The sequence below is a fragment of the Mirounga angustirostris genome, unplaced genomic scaffold (genome assembly GCF_029215605.1).
Source record: "Mirounga angustirostris isolate CCGP_5_RB_7025 unplaced genomic scaffold, mMirAng1.0.hap1 SCAF_5, whole genome shotgun sequence".
NCBI classification, from domain to species: domain Eukaryota; kingdom Metazoa; phylum Chordata; class Mammalia; order Carnivora; family Phocidae; genus Mirounga; species Mirounga angustirostris.
The window spans coordinates 16,724,419-16,746,677 of NW_026991713.1; the positions used below are offsets into that span (position 1 = coordinate 16,724,419).

At 42.0% G+C, this 22,259-nt stretch overlaps 1 protein-coding gene across 1 annotated transcript in view; it reads right to left on the reverse strand.

The window, feature by feature from the left end:
* Nucleotides 1-9,936: 9,936 nt before the first annotated feature.
* Nucleotides 9,937-22,259, reverse strand: part of CUNH12orf75 (chromosome unknown C12orf75 homolog) — a 32,030-nt gene continuing 19,707 nt past the window's right edge. The window contains exons 2-5 of the mRNA XM_064590238.1: nucleotides 15,703-15,738; nucleotides 14,811-14,890; nucleotides 13,965-13,999; nucleotides 9,937-10,832 (exon numbers count right to left, since the gene is read on the reverse strand). Of these exons, the coding sequence (XP_064446308.1) occupies nucleotides 13,995-13,999; nucleotides 14,811-14,890; nucleotides 15,703-15,738 (121 nt within the window). The 3' untranslated portion in view covers nucleotides 9,937-10,832; nucleotides 13,965-13,994. The remainder of the gene's footprint in view (nucleotides 10,833-13,964; nucleotides 14,000-14,810; nucleotides 14,891-15,702; nucleotides 15,739-22,259) is intronic.

The window sequence follows — 22,259 nt, forward strand, 5'->3', positions numbered from 1 at the left end:
TTCTTTTGAAAGATCTTCTATTTTTTGTTTTTATTTTATTATGTTATGTTAGTCACCATTCATCATTAGTTTTTGATGTGGTGACCCACGATCCATTGTTTTCGTATAATACCCAGTGCTCCATGCAATATGTGCCCTCCTTAATACCCATTACCAGGCTAACACATCCCCCTACCCCCCTCCCCTCTAAAACCCTGTTTATTTCTCAGAGTCCATAGTCTTTCATGGTTCATCTCTCCCTCCAATTTACCCCCCTTCATTTTTCCCTTCCTTCTCCTAATGTCCTCCATGCTATTCCTTATGTTCCACAAATGAGTGAAACCAGATGATAATTGACTTTCTCTGCTTGACTTAGTTCACTTAGCGTAATCTCCTCCAGTCCCATCCATGTTGATGTAAAAGTTGGGTATTCATCCTTTCTGATGGCTGAGTAATATTCCATTGTATATGTGGACCACATCTTCTTTATCCATTCATCTGTTGAAGGGCATCTCGGCTCTTTCTACAGTTTGGCTATTGTGGACATTGCTGCTATGAACATTGGGTGCATATGGCCCTTCTTTTCACTACATCTGTGTCTTTGGGGTAAATACTCAGGAGGGCAATTGCTGGGTCATAGGGTAGCTCTATTTTTAATTTTTTGAGGCATCTCCACTCTGTTTTCCAAAGTGGCTGTACCAACTTGCATTCCCACCATCAGTGTAAGAGGGTTCCCCTTTCCCCACAACCTCTCCAACATTTGTTGTTTCTCTCCCTGTCAATTTTTGCCATTCTAACTGGTGTAAGGTGGTATCTCAATGAGGTTTTGATTTGAATTTTCCCTGATGGCTAGTGATGATGAACATTTTTTCATGTGTCTGTTAGCCATTTGTATGTCTTCTTTTGAGAAGCGTCTGTTCATGTCTTCTGCCCATTTTTTGACTTGATTATTTGTTTTTTAGGTGTTGAGTTTGAGAAGTTCTTTATAGATCTTGGATATCAGCCCTTTATCTGTAGTGTCATTTGCAAATATCTTCTCCCATTCTATGGGTTGCCTATTTGTTTTGTTGACTGTTTCCTTTGCTGTGCAGAAGCTTTTTATCTTGATGAAGTCCTAAAAGTTCATTTTTCCTTTTGTTTCACTAGGCTTTGGAGATGTATCTTGAAAGAAGTTGCTATGGCCAATGTCAAAGTGTTTACTGCCTATGTTCTCCTCTAGGATTTTGATGGATTCCTGTCTCACATTGAGATCTTTCATCCATTTTGAGTTTATCTTTGTGTATGGTGTTAGAGAATGGTCAAGTTTCATTCTTCTGCATGTGGCTGTCCAGTTTTCCCAGCACCATTTATTGAAGAGACTGTCTTTTTTCCATTGCATATTTTTTCCTGCTTTGTCGAAGATTATTTGACCATAGAGTTGAGGGTCCATATCTGGACTTTCTATTCTGTTCCATTGGTCTATATGTCTGTTTTTGTGCCAGTACCATGCTGTCTTGGTGATCACTGCTTTGTAATATAGCTTGAAATTGGGCAACGTGATGCCCCCAGCTTTGTTTTTCTTTTTCAACATTTCCGTGGCTATTCAGGGTCTTTTCTGATACCATACAAATTTTAGGATTGTTTGTTCCAGCACTTTGAAAAATGTCATTGGAATTCTGATCGGGATGGTATTGAAGGTAAAGATTGCTCTGGGTAGCATAGACATTTTAACAATGTTTATTCTCCCAATCCATGAGCATGGACTGTTTTTCCATCTTTTTGTGTCTTCTTCACTTTCTTTCATGAGTGTTCTGCAGTTCCTAGAGTATAGATTCTTTACCTCTTTGGTTAGATTTATTCCAAAGTACCTTATGGTTTTTGGTGCTATTGTAAATGGAATTGTTTCTCTAGTTTCTCTTTCTATAGTTGTGTTGTTAGTGTATAAGAAAGCAACTGATTTCTGTGCATTGATTTTGTATCCTGCCACATTACTGAATTGCTGTATGAGTTCTAGTAATTTGGGGGTGCAGTCTTTTGGGTTTTCCACATAAATGATCATGTCGTCTGCGAAAAGAGAGAGTTTCACTTCTTCTTTGCCAAATTGAATACCTTTTATTTCTTTTTGTTGTCGATTGCTGTTGCTAGGACTTCTAGTACTATGTTGAACAATAATGGCGAGAGTGGGCACCCTTGATGTGTTCCTGATCTTAAGGGAAAGCTCTCAGCTTTTCCCCACTGAGGATGATATTCGCTGTGGGTTTTTCATAGATGGATTTTATGAACTTGAGGAATATTCCCTCTATCCCTATACTCTGAAGAGTTTTAATTAGGAAAGGATGCTGTATTTTGTCAAATGCTTTTTCTGCATCAATTGAGAGGACCATATGGTTCTTCTCTCTCCTCTTATTAATGTGTTCTATCACATTGATTGATTTGCAAATGTTGGACCACCCTTGCATCCCAGGGATAAATTCCACTTGGTCGTAGTGGATGATCCTTTTAACGTACTGTTGGATCCTATTTGCTAGGATTTTGTTGAGGATTTTGGAATCCATATTCATCAGGGATATCAGTCTGAAATTCTTCTTTTTGATGGGGTCTTTGCCTGGTTTGGGGATTAAGGTAATGCTGGCCTCATAGAATGAGTCTGGAAGCTTTCCTTCTGTTTCTATTTTTGAAACAGCTTCAGTAGAAAAGGTATTATTTCTTCTTTGAATGTTTGGTAGAATTCCCCAGGGAATCCATCAGGCCCTGGATCTTGTTTTTTGGGAGGTTTTTGATCACTGCTTCAATCTCGTTACTGGTTATTGGCCTATTCAGGTTGTCAATTTCTTCCTGTTTCAGTCTTGGCAGCTTATAGGTTTCCAGGAAGGCATCCATTTCATCCAGATTGCTCAGTTTGTTGGCATATAGTTGTTGATCATAATTTCTAATAATTGTTTCTATTTCCTTGGTGTTAGTCGTAATCTCTCCCCTTTCATTCATAATTTTATTAATTTGGATCCTTTCTCTTTCCTTTTGGATAAGTCTGGGCAGTGGTTTAGCGATCTTATTAATTCTTTCAAAGAACCAGCTTCTAGTTTCGTTGATCTGATCTACTGTGTTTCTGGTTTCTAATTCATTGATCTCTGCTCTAATCTTAATTATTTCTCTTCTAATGTGTGGCTTAGGCATCGTTTGTTGCTTTTTCTCTAGTTCTTTAAGGTGTAGAGTTAGTTGGTGAATTCGGGATTTTTCTATTTTTTTGAGTGAGGCTTGGAGGGCTACGTATTTCCGTCTTAGGACCACCTTTGCAGTACCCCATAGGTTTTGGACCGATGTATTTTCGTTCTCATTGGTTTCCATGAATTGTTTACGTTCTTCTTTGATTTCCTGGTTGACCTAAACATTCTTGAGCAGAGTGGTCTTTAGCTTCCAAGTGTATGAATTTCTGCCAAATTTTTTCTTCTGATTGAGTTCCAGTTTTAAAGCATTGTGGTCTGAGGATATGCAGGGAATAATCTCAATCTTTTGGTATTGGTTGAGACCTGATTTGTGACCCAGTATGTGGTCTATTCTGGAGAAAGTTCCATGTGCACTCAAGAAGAAAGTTCCATGTGCCACCCTAAAACAACAGAATACTAAATTTCTGTTGTATATCACTCTTGGGGTCTTTCTCCTTTTATAGAACCCCCCCCTTAATATTTCTTGCAGGGCTGGCTTAGTGGTCACATATTCTTTCAGTTTCTGCCGGACTTGGAAGCTCTGCATCTCTCCATCCATTCTAAATGACAGCCTTGCTGGATAAAGTATTCTTGGCTGCATGTTCTTCTCGTTTAGTACCCTGAATATGTCTTGCCATATTCTGGCTTGCCAGGTCTCTGTGGATAGGTCTGACGTTATTCTGATGTTCCTCCCTCTGTACATAAAGAATCTCTTCCCCTGAACTGCCCTTAAGATGGTTTCCTTGGTTCTAAGATTTGCGAGTTTTACTATTACATGCCGGGGTGTTGGCCTGTTTCCCTTGATCTTGGGAGGGGTCCTCTCCGCCTCTAGGACACGAATGTTTGTTTCATTCCCCAGATTAGGGAAGTTCTCAGCTACGATTTGCTCAAATATATCTTCTAGTCCTCTCTCTCTCTCTCCACCCCCGCGGGGATTCCAATAATTCTGACATTGGAACACTTCATGGTGTCACTTATTTCTCTGATTCTATTTTCATGGATGCTGAGTTGTTTTTCCCTGGCCTCTTTTCCCTTTTTATCTATTAAATTGTCTTCCAGGTCACTAATTCATTCTTCTGCCTCACTTACCCTAGCTGTTAGATTATCTAGATTAGATTGGATCTCATTGATAGCATTTTTAAGTTCTGCCAATTCAGCTTTCATTTCTGCCCTTAGAGACTCTGTGTTGCCATTAATCAATTTCTCCATTCTAGCTACTATCTTCACAATTGCTAGCCTGAATTCCATCTCCGACATCTTGGTTATATCTGAATCCATTTGTAAATCTGCAGCTTAAGTCATAATCTCTGAGTCTTTCTTATTTTGGGGGTTCCTCCTCCTAGTCATTCTGTTGATGGGTGTTTGAGGAAATGTATAGAGTCCAAATTATTGACCACAACCCAAGCAAGATGCACCTGTTTTCTAGGGACCTTAGGGTTGCTGGACTCTTGTTCTCCCAGCCTGTCTTCTGGGGGAGGGCCCTGCCACACTGTTACTCAGGCAACCCTGTTTGGGCAGAGTTGCCCTGCCCCCCAGTGGCGGGGGATGGGCTCAGTGAAAACCAGTTTTGGGGCGCTTTTATTCATTGGCAGCTTTCCCTGGCGGCTTTCCGCATCTCTTCCAAGAGTCAGAGCAGAAGAGACCATTTCCAACCCTCTGTCTCAGAGCAGAGAGATAGAAGTCTGTTCTTCAGTGAGCTCTCCAGGTCACACTGTCTCTGTTTCTGTCTGTGCTGCTATAAACTGCAGCGTCCTGGGTTGTGCACCCCTCGCAGCGCTCCCAGTCCTCACCTCCAGGTTGGGGCATATCTCTGCCCTTTGTGCTTCTAGAACCGCCAGCTGCCCCCAGTTCACAAGCGCAGCCCCGCCGCTCGGGTTTCCGTCTAAAGTCCTTTCCCCGCCGCTACAGGTCTGCAAGTCTGTGGCCCGTCCCCAGCAAGTGAGGCTGTCGCTCACCGGCAGTGTAGGATCCCCACGGACAGGCTCCCTCCCGCTGCCATTTATTCTCTGATAACTGCCCATGGAATCACGGCTCCCCACTTCGTACCTTGGAACCAACCACCTGCGATATTCTGTTTGTAGAGATCCAGATCTTCTTACATCTCAGGCTGATTTCATGGGTGCTCAAAGTGGTCTGGTAGATATCCAGCTCAATTTCGGGGACCAGTTGGAATAGGGTCCCCTACTCCTCCACCATCTTTTCCTCTCCTACTCTCCTTTGAAAGATTTTAATGTTAATAGTTCTCCTTCTTTAAGTCTTTCACTCAAGATTCTTGAAGTACTTAATAAAGATTATAATAATTAGCCTTAAGACAGAGGTAAGTGGGTGGAAAGTATTATTAGCATGTAAGAATCACAAGGTTCTAAATAAATAATGTCTAGTTGAAGGAAAATGTTAAGACTTGTCATAATATGGAAAACACTATTCATTTATAATAAAATTTGATGAAGTTTTAGGAATATGTTTTAACTTTTGAATTGGATTTTTATTTTATAGGCCAGCTTGCTGTTAAAAGTCAACCTAAGGTGGGGGTTTGGGGGGAAGCTTGGGCCATGTCAAGAACCAACTTAAACAAATGACCAATGGTCAAAACTCAAATATTTGGAGCAAAAAAATAATGACAGTACTGGATTATAACATAAAGAACAAAATAAATATCCATGAGTCAATGCTGATATAAATAAGGGATTGAATAAGTAAGTAAATTAGGGGAGAATGGATAATTCTTCCTTAGAATAGAATTCTGAGTAATACATGTGAAGGAATGAGGGAAGCAGAAAATCACCACTGGAACACCACAGTAATCAATGCTGCAGGCAACTTCCAAGGGTGAATGCTAAAATTTGTGGGCAAACCTTTAAGGAGAAACCAGACATTGTCAGGGTCTCCAAGTATCTCCCTCAAAATACTTGACTGTGGTGCTTTTAACAAATGTCTAAAAATTCCTTGATGTTCCTCCCTCCAGGAGGTGGAGCTTTATTCTCCTTTCCTTTGAGTATGTTATAAACTTAGTGACTCACTTAGGGATGCCTGGGTGGCTCAGTTGGTTAAGCATCTGCCTTAGGCTCAGGTCATGATCCCAGGGTCCTGGGATCAACTCCCGCATCTGGCTCCCTGCTCAGTAGGGAGTCTGCTTCTCCCTCTACTTGTGTTCCCTCTCTTGCTGTGTCTCTCTCACATAAATAAATAAAATCTTTAAAAAAAAAAAAAAAAACCCTAGTGACTCACTTATAAAGGGCAGAGTTTGGAAAAGAAAAACTAGAAATCTTATAGTGGAAAAACCTGACAGATGCCCCCCTAACCTACCGGGTGATCATGGTTAATATCACCAGCAACAAGTTATGGTGAAACTGCGAGGTAGGATATGTGATAAAGGGGTACATCGCCTCTGGTATTCTTCCCACAAATCTATAACCCCAGTCTAATCATAAGAAAACATCAGACAAATCCAAATTGAGGGAAATACTGCAAAATATCTATCAGGAGGCTTCAGAAATGTCAGGGTTAGGAAAAACAAGGTGAGACTGAGGAACCATCAGGATGGGAAAAGTAAAGAGACAGGAAGACCAAATACAATAGAATGCGATGAAATCTCAGATTGGGTCCTGGAACAGAAAAAGGACATTTATGGAAAAACTAAAGGAATCCAATGAAAAGCTGTAGTTTAGTTTACACTAATATTTAATTTCTTAGTTTTGACAAGTTTATGTAAGATATTCACAGTGGGAGAAGCTGGGTGAAGGGCATATAGGAACGGTCTGTGCTAACTTTACACTCTTCCGTAAATCTAAAATTATTTCAAAATTATAAGTTTTCAAAAAGTAATCTGCTATCCTTAATGGGAGAAACTGCTGATGTTCCACCTACATGCCATTATGGGACAGGAGTATGCGTATTATGATCACGTCTTACTGATTCTTACTTAAATATATATTTTTTTCATGTTGAAGTTCCACAGGCTTTTATAAAATTCTAGGTTTATGAGAGTGAAGACCAGAGTGGTGGGCAGTGTAAAAGGAAGAGTGAGACTATGTCTTGGTATCCAGGGACAGAAACCAACATAAGCTAAAGCAAAGGGGGGAATTTATTACAGTAGTGCCATGAATTTTTTTCACAGAAGCCAAGTCACACCGCCTGGGCAGACTGGTGCCAGGGCTGTTGAGTCATTGGGAACTAAGGCGGCTCTCCCTCCGCACTTGCTGTGGAGTCTTGTGGCCTCTCATTAGTGCTTCTTTCCACACAACAGCTTATCCTCATGTGCAAATGTTAATATGATGTACCGTATTGATTGATGTGTGGACATTGACCATCCTTGCATCTCTGAGATCAATCAACCTTGATCAGGGTGTATGATCCTTTTAATGTACTGTTTAATTAGGATTGCTAGTACTTTTTTTAAGATTTTATTTATTTATTTGAGAGCGAGAGAGAGCACGGAGGGAGAGAGAGAAGCAGACTCCCTGATGAGCAAGGAGCCCAACACAGGGCTCAATCCCAGGACCCTGAGATCATGACTTGAGCAGAAGGCAGATGCTTAACCAACTGAGCCACCCAGGTGTCCCTGGTTTGCTAGTATTTTGTTGAGGACTTTTTGCATCTATGTTCATCAGGGTTATTGGCCTGGCCTTTAATTTTCTTCTCAGTAGCGTCCTTGCCTGAAGATAGGTATTTCATCTTCTTTGAATATTTGGTCGAATTCACTAGTGAAGCCATCTGGTCCTGGACTTCTGTTTGCTGGGAGGTTTTTGATTACCGATTCAATCTCCTGACTAGCAATTGGTTCATGAGATTTTCTATTTCCTCAAGATTCAGTCTTAGAAGATTGTGTGTTTCTAGGAATTTATCCATTTCTTCCAGATTGTCCAGTTTTTTGGCATATAATTGCTTATAGTGAGCGGTCTGGTATTATGATGCTTTATATTTCCATAGTATCAGTTGTAACTTCTCTTTCATTTTTTATTTTATTTGAGCCCTGTCTTTTTTAATTGGTGGGCCTGCCTTAAGGTTCATCAGTTTTATCTTTTCAAAGAACCAACTCTTCATTTCATTGATCTTTTCAGTCTCTATTTCATTTATTTCCACTCTGATCTTTATTATGGCCTTCCCTCTACTAACTTTGGGCTTCGTCTGTTCTTCTTCTAGTTCTTTTAGGTATGGAGTAAGCCAGATCCACAGGCAGCAGCTTTCAAGGTACGTTAATAGACACAGTCTCGTGGGTCTACAATCCTAAACTCTGCTGACTTCCAGACCAAGAAATCTGGAGGTGTCCCCAGGGCGACAACTGCAAACCTCGTGGCTTTAGATGTATATAAGCTCCTTTCGGGGAGGTATCAGTGAGCTGCTATGTGGCCAAGGGAGAGCACTAATACGGCTATCTCCCTGCCCATCTTCCCTTGGGGCGCCTCTGTGGCCTAGGATATATGGCCAACCTGAAGTCTGTCCCTCAGGCTGAAGCTCCAGGACAAGAAAATATGCCTCTTTCACATGAATGCTGAGGGTGTGTTTCAGTCTGCTGTTTGTGCAGTGGCCTGGGGGTGGTAACCCGTCAAGGACTGTCTGTTTCAGGCTCAGGGGTTCCAGAAGCACAATCCTCCTTGGCCATCGGAGCCAGGGGCTCAAGGGGTGCCCCTGGTGTGGGTGGCACATACCCTGTGGCTGGCGGGGTGGGCCATGGGGGAAGGTACTCACCCTTGGCTGTGGCACACGGGGGCAGGATACTTCCACCAGAGCTAGCAGGCCGGGGCAGGGAGGGCCGGGTGTACAAAAATGGTGACCACCCCCCAGCACTAGTCCCAACAAGGCAGAAGGAGAATGCAAAAATCGTGTCTGGCCAGCACCTCTGTCTCCGAGAGTCCCAACAGGTTCCTGTCTCTTTGGCAGATGCTCTAAGATTAACAAATGAGTCTCCTAAGCATATGTTCTGGGTATCTTTCAAACTTACTTTTGTGCTGGGTCCTGGGATAAGTGGGTCTGTACGTGAGCTCTTTAAGAGGGGATTTTCCATTCCCTAAAGCCCTGTGGTTCCCCTGGCCGTAAGCCCTGTGGTTTTCAAGGTCTAGGTGCTTTGGGGGCTCATCCCTCTGATGCACTTCCCAAGCGCTGGGGTGTCTGATGTGGAGCAAAAACCTCTCACTCCTCAGGGACAAGCTCTGTATTAATGAGATCCCTCCCAGTTGCTGGTCTCTGTGCCGAGGCTGGGCTTTCTTGCAAGACCATGCCTCTGCCCCTCCCACCCATCTCAATATGGCCCTTTTATCCTTTGTTGTGGAGCTGCTGTTCAGCTAGCCTGCAGGTCCTTTTCAGAGGGAACTATTTCACATGTAGCTGTAGATTTTGTGTCTGTGGGAGGAGATGAGACTAGGATCCTTTTCTCTCGCCATCTTGAACCTCTTCCCGATAAACTTTCTTAATAAAATATTGACAACAGCTAGTAGGACCAAGCAGACCTCCTAGGTTTGCTTTACTTTCTCCGTGGAGCTGGCCCCATGCCTTGTCACATCCCCAGGTACAGCCAGCAACCTCTCCAGGCAAGAGCCAAGGCTCAGCTCTCACCACCTGCTCAGAAAATCACCTTTGACGTTTTACCAATTTGATATCCCGTTGGCTGTCATATGGACCAGATTTATAAGATAATCTTTTCCTTCTTATGAAAAACTTTGGTTTTTCATGGTAACCTATTTATTCATTAGCTATATATACTGATATAGTATCTATATTCCACAATGCCATGTGTGACTTCTTTGAAAGTGACCTTTTAAAAAACAAGAAATCCAGGTAAAGAGGAATAAAAATGTTTTAATTGTTGAAATATATTGGTAAATTGAGTAATCTACATTGCAGTACTAAATGGCTACACGTGGTCATCCTCAAATTAAGAGCTTTCCAAATACCCTTAACCATCAGTCACAAGTCCTTGAAAACAGTATAGGATTAACATGATGGGATGCTGGGATCCCACAAAGGAGAATGAGAGAATCAATGACTGCAAGGGATTTGTGGTGACATCAGCCTTCGACCAAAGAAAATGGAAAGTTAATCAAAACGTGTGTAGGGCATGCAAATTTCAGGAGCTTATTTTTCAACATTGAAAGGTCATACATCGTTCCTAACGGAAGACATTCTCTGACACTTACAGAAAGCTGAAAACCAAAAAGTAAAAAAGGGAAACAGAGAACAGTAAGAATCAATTTAACCATTTTACAGCTAAAAATTAATGTAACGTAGAAATAGTGAAAGGTAACCCACAAATATATTACTTTAGGGAGTTCATTTATAGTGCTTTCTTAGCTGAAGTTATAAATAGAATACAGATTTCATTATATAAAAACTATCAAAAAAGTATCAGTGAAAAGACATGATTTTCATGAGCTGTGTTGAATGGCCAGGGAGAAAATGCCGCCAGATACAGCAGGCTGGCTCCAGACACTAGTGGTTTGTCCACTTGTCTTTCTTAGCAGAACCCCAGAAAGTTCCATATACCTATGTATTGTTTACCTGATTCCTTTCTAGTACCACAGCATTCAACATGTACCCATGGTTTCAACTACAGACTTGAGAATTTGGGTGGGGAGTGGAGGCGGAGCGAGCGACTAGTTAGAATTTCCTTAGAAATTTCTGTGCACGTCACGACGGCCCATGGAGTGCAATTCCTTCCAAATCTTAATGAGCAAGCTGTGAAGACAACAACAGCAAGAGGGAAAAGAGTTAGCAAGCTTAACAAAGGACAACTTAGAAAAAAAAAAATCAGCTTTCAGCCTACGAATTATTTACTGATTTTCTTTTCAGTAAAACACACATTCAAGGTTCACTCGATACTTAAGACTGAATAAGCGGCCAACACAGAGCTAAGAACTGATGACACTTTATATAAAGAGAGGAAGAGCCATGGGGAAAGAGACTGATAAACTTAGAATTAAAATATGACGTGATAGGGACACCTAGGTGGCTCAGTCGTTTAAGCATCTGCCTTCGGCTCAGGTCATGATCCCAGGGTCCTGGGAATGAGTCCTGCATCGGACTCCTTGCTCAGCGGGGAGCCCGCTTCTCCCTCTGCCTGCCACTCCCCCTGCTTGTACTCTCTCCCTCTCTCTGACAGATAAATTTTTTTAAAATATTTTAAAAAATTAAAAAATAAAATAAAATATGGCATGATAATGCCCAGACCAAGCTGCACATCAACATCATCCAAATTAAAGACAGACTGCTCAGCCAAATTAAAGACAGACTCCCCTACTGGGTCAGCCCCTGCTGGGAGAGGGGTAGACATCCACCCTCTCTCCAGCTCTCCCAGGGGAACCTGCTCCAGCCAGTCCCTCCACAAGCATCTGAGAGCACCACTTCAGCTCCTCCCTGCCCAGGGATGCTCCACACATCTAGGTGGGCATAACGCTCACCTGAGAGTCATCCGTAGAAGAAACTACACGTTTGTACCGTGATATAAGTATTGTAAGAGATTCTGAAATCATTCCTCAATTTCTTTCAAAAAGTCACCAAAAGAACTTTGAACTCCAGTCATTAAGGGAGTTCAGTGGCATTATTTCAAGAGATTTGGCATGTTAGGTCAAAAAAAGTGTCTCCAGTCCTCTCCATAGAATAGCTTCCTCTGCAAAGGACAGTCTTCTCCTTGGGGTTTCTGCCCAATAACTTTTTTAAAAAGATTTTATTTATCTATTTATTTGAGACAGAGCACAAGCAGGGGGAATAGCAGAGGGAGAGGGAGAAGCAGGCTCCCCGCTGAGCAGGGAGCCCGATGTGGGACTCAGTCCCAGGACCCTGAGATCATGACCTGAGCCAAAGGCAGTTGCTTAACTGACTGAGCCACCCAGGCACCTCTCTGACCAATAACTTAAGCCCAGAGAGCCATGAGCTCAGACATGTCAAGTACCTGAGTGGATGCTTAGTAACTCTGGAAAAAGAAGAGCCTTTCAACTGAGAACACTTTTCAGACAATTCAAAGGGACAGGGATAGCAATAAAATAGGTTTATACTCATGAGAATAAAGAGATATTTTAGCTAGCAGTCTCAAGTTGCAGGCTGGTTTACCAGCAAGATTGCTAAATTGTTATCAGGGAATTTGAGATCCACACACAAAGTGGAACAACCATCTTGTCCAACCATCCCATGAGAAAACTGAATTTGAGAAAGCCTGAGAGAAGGTTAGGGATTCCTCTGAGGTCCTACGTTAGTGATGGAGTTACCACACCTCCTGATACCTATCTACATGGCACCTCTTTCCACTCTATTCTCATGCTTTTTGAAATACAACCTACTTTCAGGAGGGTAACATATGCTTGTTTTCAACTAGATTATCTTTCCTATTTGATGCAAATAACAAATGTACTTCTGTACAGTGGAAAACCGGCAGGGAACCTAGAGGGTTAGAACTCTTAAAAATACTAGAAATAGAAAATCTCCAGCAAATTCCCAAAGAGAAACTCAACACTCTATAATGTGGTCATGGGCCCTAGGGAATAAAGCTCCATAATGCTTTCACCTTGAGGAGATTGTCTTCAAAAAATGGCTACCCAAGATTGTGGTATCTCTTGTCAGGAAGACACTGCTTACAGTCTCTGTGTCCCTCTCCCCCAGCGGGAAAAGTTAGTCTCCACCCGTAAGCTTATTCTGTGACCCCCTCCCCATCCCAAACACCCAAATCCAGTAACTGGCCTTGAGCAAGAAGTGGGTATCAAGTCAACATCAAGTCAGTTTTGCTTTGGGTCTGCCAAAGGCTGGATTCTCGATACAAAACAGAATAGCATGACGATGAAAACAACAGTCACTGCAACTGCCCTTTATTTCATATTGAATCCTAACAACACCCTTCAAGCTAAGCTCTGGTGCCATTTTACAGATTATAAAATGGAGGCTACAAGGGGGAAGTAACTTGCCCCGCTAGTAAGTGAAAGAGCCTGAATTCAAATCCAAGGTTGTCTGACTCCCAAAAGAGAATGGGCTATCTCAGGAGATAGGGCATTCCTGATCACAGGACATTCAGAAGAGGCCAGATGTCAGTCAGCAAGACCGAGACGCAGTGGGGATCCAAGAGTCATGTCCGTCCTTGGACCAGATGAACTGAGACTTTCTGCCTCTGTGGAAATGCTGCACAGGATCTTTTAGAAACTGGCACACAGAGGGTTAATAAAGGAAAGCTTGTTTTTTCCTGTCCTTGTTCTTGTCTTAGGATAATTCTACCTCCAAGCTCTTCACCAGGACACCAGGTCCACAGTGCATCATCTTTCAGACAATGGTTTCTTCTGTGTACATTGAACATGTTTTATAATACCCAACCGAGTTTGGTCTGTGGCTTTACTATTCCTTCCTGCATAACTACATTTCTGTATAAGGATGACTGCCCATCTCATTTGGTACAGCTACATCTCCTCTCTGTATATTAACTGACCCCTGGCTATTGCCAACACTTAATATTGATCCTAACTTATTTGCCAGTCCCAGCCTCTCTGGTCTCTCCCTATTTGTCATTTCCAAAGTCTTAGCCCCTCAGCTTTTGGCAATGAAGAGTGAAACCTTCATGTTTTAGGCAAACACTTAGCTTGTTCTTATTAAATGAATTAGGTTGCATTTGAAACAAAATGAAATGAAAAATAAATTAAATGCAAAGAAAGTTGACCTAATTATCAAAGACCCCTTTATAACATAACATGCTCCATTTCACAGATTTAACCACAAGATGAGACCCCTCTTAATCTTGAAGTCCAAGATTTCTTAGAAACAGCTAGCAACAATATTTGTAGTTCATTCATCATCAAGGCTAAATACGTACAATTATTTAGAAAAATACAGTACCTCTTGATTATGGAGTCATGATATTTTCTTCTAATCTTAAAGAGAAAATTAAGAAAAGTTAAATATTTGGATTATAAAGAACATATCTGGTTTCCTAATAAATGACAAGTAGTAGTGACTTATATGTATTTGCTAGTCCAGATCAGAATGCAGAGAAACAGCAATGAGGAACAAGAGCTACGGTATGTTACAAATAAGGTAGTATAGCCTGTGTGTAAATAAAACATATTAACAGTCCTTTAAAACTATGCATCAGACAACTGTACAGTGGTTGGTAAACCAGCATTCTTACCACGAGCCACACATTTAAGCAAGAAGCTAGCTCTGAGGCTGTTGTTGTCTGTGTCTATTATCAAAATGACATTAGCCCCACAATTACTACTTGTTGAAACAAAAAGGGGCCTCACTTCATTTAATTATACAATACGCAGTTGATTTTCCTGTAATCCTCAGACTGTTATCTGTATATTACAGGAATATGTTATAAGAATTTACCTTTATTTCTACAAAAACTCCATAAACTTACTGAAACATTTGCTTTCATTGTCATACCGATCGTCACTGAAATTAACAATAAATTTAAATTATCCATGGAGAAAAACTTTTTTCATCCATGGAACATAGCCACAAATAGAAGCTAAATTTTGCTCTGGAACTACTCTCATCATGTAGGTGGCAATTTCAACAAATGATTACAGTGAACAGATAATGGTTTTTCTACATGGTTAACTGCAACTGAGTAATATGTAGGTTGAGTCAGGCAAGCTGAAATATAAATTTTATATTTTTTTTCAAAAAACAAAAAGATAAATATTTAGAGAAAGTAAATCTCATGATTTTACTTACTTTTTCGTATAGTCTTTGTTTGATTGGATACCATATTGACAGCTTCAGATGGTAGACCTACATATACCCCTCCATAGTTTCTTAATGAAAAGAAGCAGAGAGAGAAAAATCAGACCAATATCAATGATACTCTATATTTGCAGAAAGTGATAGAAGCATGGAGTACTGCCAACAATTATAGAACTATTAAAATAACTCATGACTTTTCAAAAGTAGAATTTGGAACATTACTGCCCTTGGAAATATAATTTTTTCTATGTTAAAGAAGCTCTATATGAAAAAAGAAAGCTAAGTTGAGTGAGTAGAATTTTTAGATATTTAACTTGGAATGAGAAAGAGGAAAAGAGATTGGGATTTTTTTATAATTTAGTACAGTAATAAATATCCACAGAGTAACATGTTACAGTTAATCAGTCAATATTCATCAAGAATTCATAGTGGTCAATGTGGTAATAGGTGCTATGGACACACAGAACATTTCCCTGGAGGTAGATACAAACATAAAAGGAGCGGAGAGAGAGCTAAGGAGTAATGAGAGTAGGGTGCAGTCCACCAGAGAAGGAGAGGGAGAGTGGAGTGGGCAGGGAGAATGAACGAAGTCATCCGTTAGGGAGAACAGCACATCCAAAGGCCACAGGACAGAAACCAGCACAGGCCATGAGCACAGGACAAAACCCAAGCTTGCGTGAAGGCAAAGATTATGAACCCTGAGCAAGTCCTTTTTCAGATCACACGCTCCTACCTGTATTCTCTGTGCCAGAAGTTGTCCGGGTGTAATCTATGTTATTGGTAATGTACTACATACAATGTTAAATTACATCCATTCGTTAAATTAATCCATGAAGATGGCCAAAATTATTCAAATTAAAGCCAGCTTCAATGTCAAACATACCTCCTCTTGTCATCTTCCGTTATAGATTCTTCTGTTCTAAAAGGCCAAAAATATTTGCTATAAGCCATTTGGTCACATAGTCAGACACTTCATTTTTTATTATGAGTAAAAGAGGGCTATTAACTGAGAATCAATTTTGTTCAAGTTCTGTCATCAAATATTTTTGTAACACACTATTGTTTCTACCTCAATTATTCATGCATTAAAAAAATTAGTCATTTTCTACTTAACAAAATGTGCAAATTCAGCAAATGCCAAAAAGTCCAAGTGCTAAAAAAAGGACATATGGAGGGCCACCGAGATTGCAAAAGGCACATTAACTTGGCATCAGGAAGCCTGGTTTCTTGTCATGGGCATGCCATCAGCACAGAGAGGCTGTGGGCAAACTGCTTGCCTGCATCTCATCTGTAAAATAAGGTGGTCAACCAGATGATTCCCAAGGTCCCCTCCGGTCCTTGGGGACTATGATTCTGTGAGCCTCATGCCACTCAGTGGCACCACTCGAGGTATAAAAGATTTCTTTAGTGCAGAAGAGTTCATATCCATTTGACTTCCTCCTATCTAAAAAAAAAAAAAAAAAAAAAAAAAAGCCATTTTATACATGATCTGCACAGAGGAGGAAATGTTTAAAGGAAATTTTTAGAGGGAATCACTATTTTAAAATGCACAGCCTCTTTCCTTGCATGAGAGGAACTCATATTCTACTGATATTCCTTGGCATATTTCTAAAAGGATCAGGAAACTTTCCTTCAAGCACTAGTTAGCATACATGAGTTACTTTTCTTAAAGAAAAAAACCCCAAGATCCAAATGTATCTGGCTGAACCCAACATGTAATTCTAAAGGGCTTCAGCCAAGAAGAAAGAAAGAAAAAAAAAAAAACATCTAAACAGCTTCACTGAATCTTCTAATTTTAGGGATTGTCTAGTCATGGTTTCACCCATTTAAAAGCTGTGAATGTTTCCAATGTATATGTACAGGAGATTTTACTTCATTGCATCCGTCAGGAAAGTCTCCAGCCTATAAAGAAGGGAGGTGTAGATTTGGAAATCATCCGTTGAACACTGGCCGTGCCCACAGCTAATATTCTGATAGAGTGCAAAATCCATCTTGAGATCTGATTTATCCAAATTGAGCACACAACCTAAATTCACCAGATAATAGTCAATTTCCTTCATCTCCTGCTAAAGTTGGATCGTTTTTTAATTCAAAGGTGTCAAAGCCATAATGTATTAGAAATGGGGTTATGCTTATTGAAGTAGTATCACAAAGTGTTGTCCACTACTTTTAATTAAAATGGATTTATAACCTGTTAGTATAGATAACAGGAAAATGATGGTGACTAACTCATTGGAGTATATTAGAACTGTCTACCTCAGTCCCAAATGGCTAATGCCATCATGACATTGTTTCTGAAGCTGCATGTAACTGGTAGTTTTGGACACATACAATGTCTCATTTTCTGGCACAGCTGTTCTTTTCATATCCAACTCTGTTTATTTTAATTCTTTCTCCCCTTGCCTAATTCTGCTTAATGATATACTAAAGGCTTTAAAATATATTTTAACTCCCCCAAATGTAGGAAAACAGTAAACTATTTTTAATCTACTATCTCTTATAAAGTATTCAATACCCTGAAACCCACTCTGTGTTCTCCATTATAAAATTCATCAACAACCTTGTACATCTAACTTGCAGGAAATTATAATATAGCCACCATATTCATTGGATAATAAATTAAGCTTCAGACATATTACTAAATCGTTACCAATACCATTTATGAAGACTTATTGGATGTCTATTCTTTTAAGCCTTCAAATAAGTTACAATGCTTGCCTTTGTATATATGCCCCCCACATATGAGACTGCTGCTTTACCCGTTCCTTCCACAAACAATTACTCTACAATACGAAGACCACATGGGTAAAAACAGCAGCATCACTGAGTCTCTCCTGCGTGTTAGATACAGGGCAGGACACTTCATGGGCATCACTGCAATTTCTCACAACAGCTCTGAGAGTTTAGACCTGGGAAAATAGGTCCACAGAGCCACGTAATTAAGAAATATGCAAGACCAATATGTAAGACTGACATTTAGACCCCATCTGACACCAAAAACCATGCTCCACACTCCAATTCGTCACTTGCCTCTCAAATAGGAAGATGGAAAACTAAAAACACTGCCAGTGACAAACCAGCCTGGTAGCTGCTCCTGACCTGGGGACTGCCTCCACACCACTCCTGCAAAAGCTCTGAGCATCACCTCGTCCTCACAGCCTCCTGGGGAACTGATCAGGCACACGCTAGTGCTGTTATACGGTTTCCTTCAATCCTCATCACAATCCTGCACGGCGGGGATGAGCCACATTTTTAAGAACTTTTATTTATTTATTTGAGAGAGCGAGCTCGTGTGAGAGGGGGGAGGGGCAGAAGACGATGGGGAGAGAGAGTTCCAAGCAGACTCCGAACTGAGCCTGGAGCCCGATGTGGGGCTTGATCCCAGGACCCGGAGATCATGACCTGAGCTGAAATCAAGAGTCAGACGCTTAACCAACTGAGGCACGCCGGCGCCCCAGCCACATTTTAAAGATGAAAAGCTGAGGCTCTGAAAGGTTGAGTAGCATGGCCCAAGGTGACACAGCTAGGTGACCAGTTTGCGTGATTCCAACTCCCACTCCATAAACTGTGAGCCCACATTCAGGTGTATCAGAGAAACACCCCATCTCCCAAGCTGGATCTCTCCAATTTTTATCACCCCACTTAAGAGGGAAGCAAGACAGTAGGAAGACGGCTCTTTCCAGCTTTGCTTGCTGCCCCAGTCTGCATCACCGCAGCCGCTGGTTCGTTTCCAGAACAAGCCCTGGATAACAAAATTCAGACGTGACAGCCCCGACCTGGCGGTGCGCTTCAGAAGTCTGGGTCCCTTCTCCTTCTCCTCCAACTCCTAGATGTTCATACCCCCATCCTCTCTCCTTTGTCACTCCAGCCTGAGGTGTGGTAGCCGCTTCCTGCTTTTACCACCCCTGATCTCTCAGTCTCGCTTCCGTACATCCACAATCCTCCCAGACCCCCTTAACTAATTCCTCATAGCGAATTCTCTCTGTTAGGGTAGTTAATGTGTTTTTCTCTTCTCTATCTGGACACTAACCGATACATTACTTGGTAGCAAGAATGGGGTTTATCTCCCACCTCCTGGATTGAAGACGTCTTACTGAAGCATCTAAAGTACTTGTCCCTTGCTGTTTATCAGGTCAATGTACTGGACCAGCCTGCCGTGCTGAGGGATATCAGTAAGATCAGGATATTGCAGAACAAAGGATGAGAGGGAGCAGGGGGATCTATGGAACAGAGGTAAGACAGGGATGTAAACTGTCGGCCATGCCAGGTAAAAGCAACCTGCTTCTGTAATCCCTGCAAAGTGGTTCAGAAAGAAAGTACCTGCCAGACCAAAGGTTGCCTAACAGGAGCTGGAGGCTATGTTGATTATTTTCAATAAAGACACACCTTGAATAGCAGCTAAAATCACCCCTTCATGAAGTTTACAATAATCAAAGTCACTCTCTGAAATAAAGCTGCCTTCTGCACGGGCCACCCAGGCAAGTTAAATGGGGATGTGTGAAGTTTCTCCGCGCTTCCATTTTTTCAAGTCTTTGGTGTCAGCACTAATTTCTCCAACTCCCCCCTAGAGATGCTGTATGCCTTTTTCTTTATTATTCTGGTAGGGAAGGAAAATTCTATGGGCTTCTACTTGGCCCTTCCTACCATGACAGCCATTACTTCACAGGTCAAGGGACCAATGGGTGGCTTCTGCCAATTGCCAAATACATCTCCTCTGATTATGAATTCAAGAACTGAGGGAATAACCAAGCATGGGTCTCCAGACTACTGGGCACAGTATAATTTGAACAGCAGCCAAATGTCCTGACTATCATAAGCCCACCCATGGACTGGTGGGCCACAGGCATTTTGGGTCCTCAGATATTAACATCAATTCAGACCTGGTATCTAGAAAGCGCTAAAAAGTTCAGGTCCTTCCTTTTGCTCTGGACACAATTGCTCTAGTAAATGGACACAAGTCCCTTTGAGGAAGACGTGGAGAAATATCTACAGTACCTACGGGAGGCAGTGTTGAAAGTTCCCTCAAGGCAACGTGGCCTCAATCACTGGGAGTCTGACTTGGGTCTGGAAACTGGGTTAAGTGGGTATGCCTTTCCACTGTGGTGACTCGAGTTAGGTTTCTGGTTACAGACCAGAAGTTCTCCTCTTATAAAAATACAGAGAGGGAGAAAATGAACCTTTAGAAGGCTGTCCTTCAGAGGTGCCTGGGTGGCTCAGTCAGTTAAGCATCTGCCTTCGGCTCAGGTCATGATCCCAGGGTCCTGGGATCGAGCCCGCATCGGGCTCCCTGCTCAGCGGGGAACCTGCTTCTCCTTCTGCTCGTGCTCACTCTCTGTCTCTCTAATAAGTAAATAAAATCTTAAAAAAAAATAGAAGGCTGTCCTTCTAATTTATCCCTAGGGAAACCGTAATCAACCAGCCATCATCAAAGTTCCTTCCAGGATGAGCCATTGTGCCCCTTCATCCCAACTCTGTCCATGATGGCAAGCGTGCCTACCTTGTCTCAAGTGGTTAAGTTCTGCCACTCAGTAGAAATGTGATCCTGCCCTCTGGGATCCCGTCCTGCCCGGTGAGATAAAGAGCCCATCTCGGGCAGTGACTCCTCTGTCACAGCCCCCTTACAGAGGACCACCTTAGAGTTTATCAGGGACCCCCTCTCACTATGCATTCCTCAAATTTCTCAAAGCCTTAGTGGAGGGGGTATCCTCTGCAGTGGGGAGCAGGTCATACTTGAAAAATTCACACCAATATCCTCTTCTCCTTTAGCCTTTGGACTCCTTCCTCCCCAGCATCCCACAAAAGTTCTAGCCTACTCCGCCCCTGGTTAGAGTGTAAGCTCACTGTGTCTGAGGGTCCCCAACCAGGATAATTAACCTGTTAGAGTCCCCTCCATGCACCTAAAGGATTAAATCCAGAACACTATCAATACATTCAATCTAACTCAGTACATATACTCCTTCCTATTTGGTCTCCCACCCTTAGAATCCCATTTCCACACACATGCCTTCGGTTCCTGGTAGTATAAACTACAAAATCCTGCAATTACTTTGCAATATAGGCTCACTCCTTTCAGGTCAGACTGTGTGTGTCTGTCCCATGGAAGCACACGGAGCTCTGACTCTATCTGTGTATCTAGAGGCAGGAAGCGGTGGCTGGAGTAGGTCTGGAGCATAAGGGTCACCTAACAAAGCCACCTCCCCAGGCGAGGGGACCCAACTCTACGCCTCCCCACCCAGCTGGCCCACCCCTCTCCCAAAGGCACTCCTGGGAAAACTGGAAGTTTCTGGCTGGCAAAGATGGGGAAAGTAAGTCAGCTTCGTTTCACCTCAATTCTAATTTAGGCCATTCTAGTGCCCTCGCATGAGGAGTGAGAACCAGAAGCTAAAACAGCCATCTCTAGCCAAGCCAGGGACTAAAAAGCTACAGAGTGCTCCCTACAGTGTGGAACAGAATCTAAAACAACTAAGAGGAAAAGCCCTTCCATTTGACACAGTTTCAATGCCCCAAAGCAACAAGACAAGAAAGTCACAGCCCCCTTCATTCGCCGTTTCCCCAACTCAGTAAAGAGTAATGGGAGGGAAGGAAAAATGTGAAGAGGAAGTAGACTCCTTTTATTCAGTAGTGTAAGCAAACACCTACTTGAATAAGTTTAAGGGTCTGGAAAGGCCAAGATTTAAATACAGTTTCATTTACTGGCTCAAGTTATAATTTCAAGTTCTCGATTATCAGTCACATGGGCCCCGGTCTCAGTGAGGCGGGGAGGCACATGAGAGAGAATGGAAGGCGACCGGAGGGAAGGGGCTAGAAGTAGGAGCTGGGGTTCAGATATAAACAGGGTCCATTTCGCAGCTGTGCCCAGGACCAGTCTTAGAAGGAAGACTTACTTCTGTAATGCCAAGAGCAAAGGAGCAAAGTAGTGCTAACAGACTCAAATTAATTTTAACAAGTATGCACTCCACCTTCTGGCTACGTGTAAGCCACACTACAGAGCACCCTTACGGGATGCACTTGTTTTCTCCAGAGGGAGCAGGGCTGAAAGCCTGCTGCTAAGTGACTTTCTCTGGTATCGAGACAGTATTTTCTTTATGATCATACACAGCATATGAAAATGTGTGGAAAGTGATATAATCTTGGGGAAAAAAATATTAACAATAAAATCGTCTTAATCATAAGCTCACATCCCATCTTATGAGGAAAACCTTTTAAGCCCCAAGAACCTTTCTAACCAACATGTGGCTTATGTATGAACAATTTTGGATCAGGTTTAAGAAATACAGTGGGCATTTCATTAAAATTGGGTCTCCTTTTGTTGGCAAAGATTTAGCTTCTTTTATCAAAGACTAGATATTCACAGGGAAAGCATGTGTCGAGGGTAAAGCCACCCCTTGAGGCTCATGATGATTTCATAGAGTAAGAGGACATGCTCACAGACTCTGACTC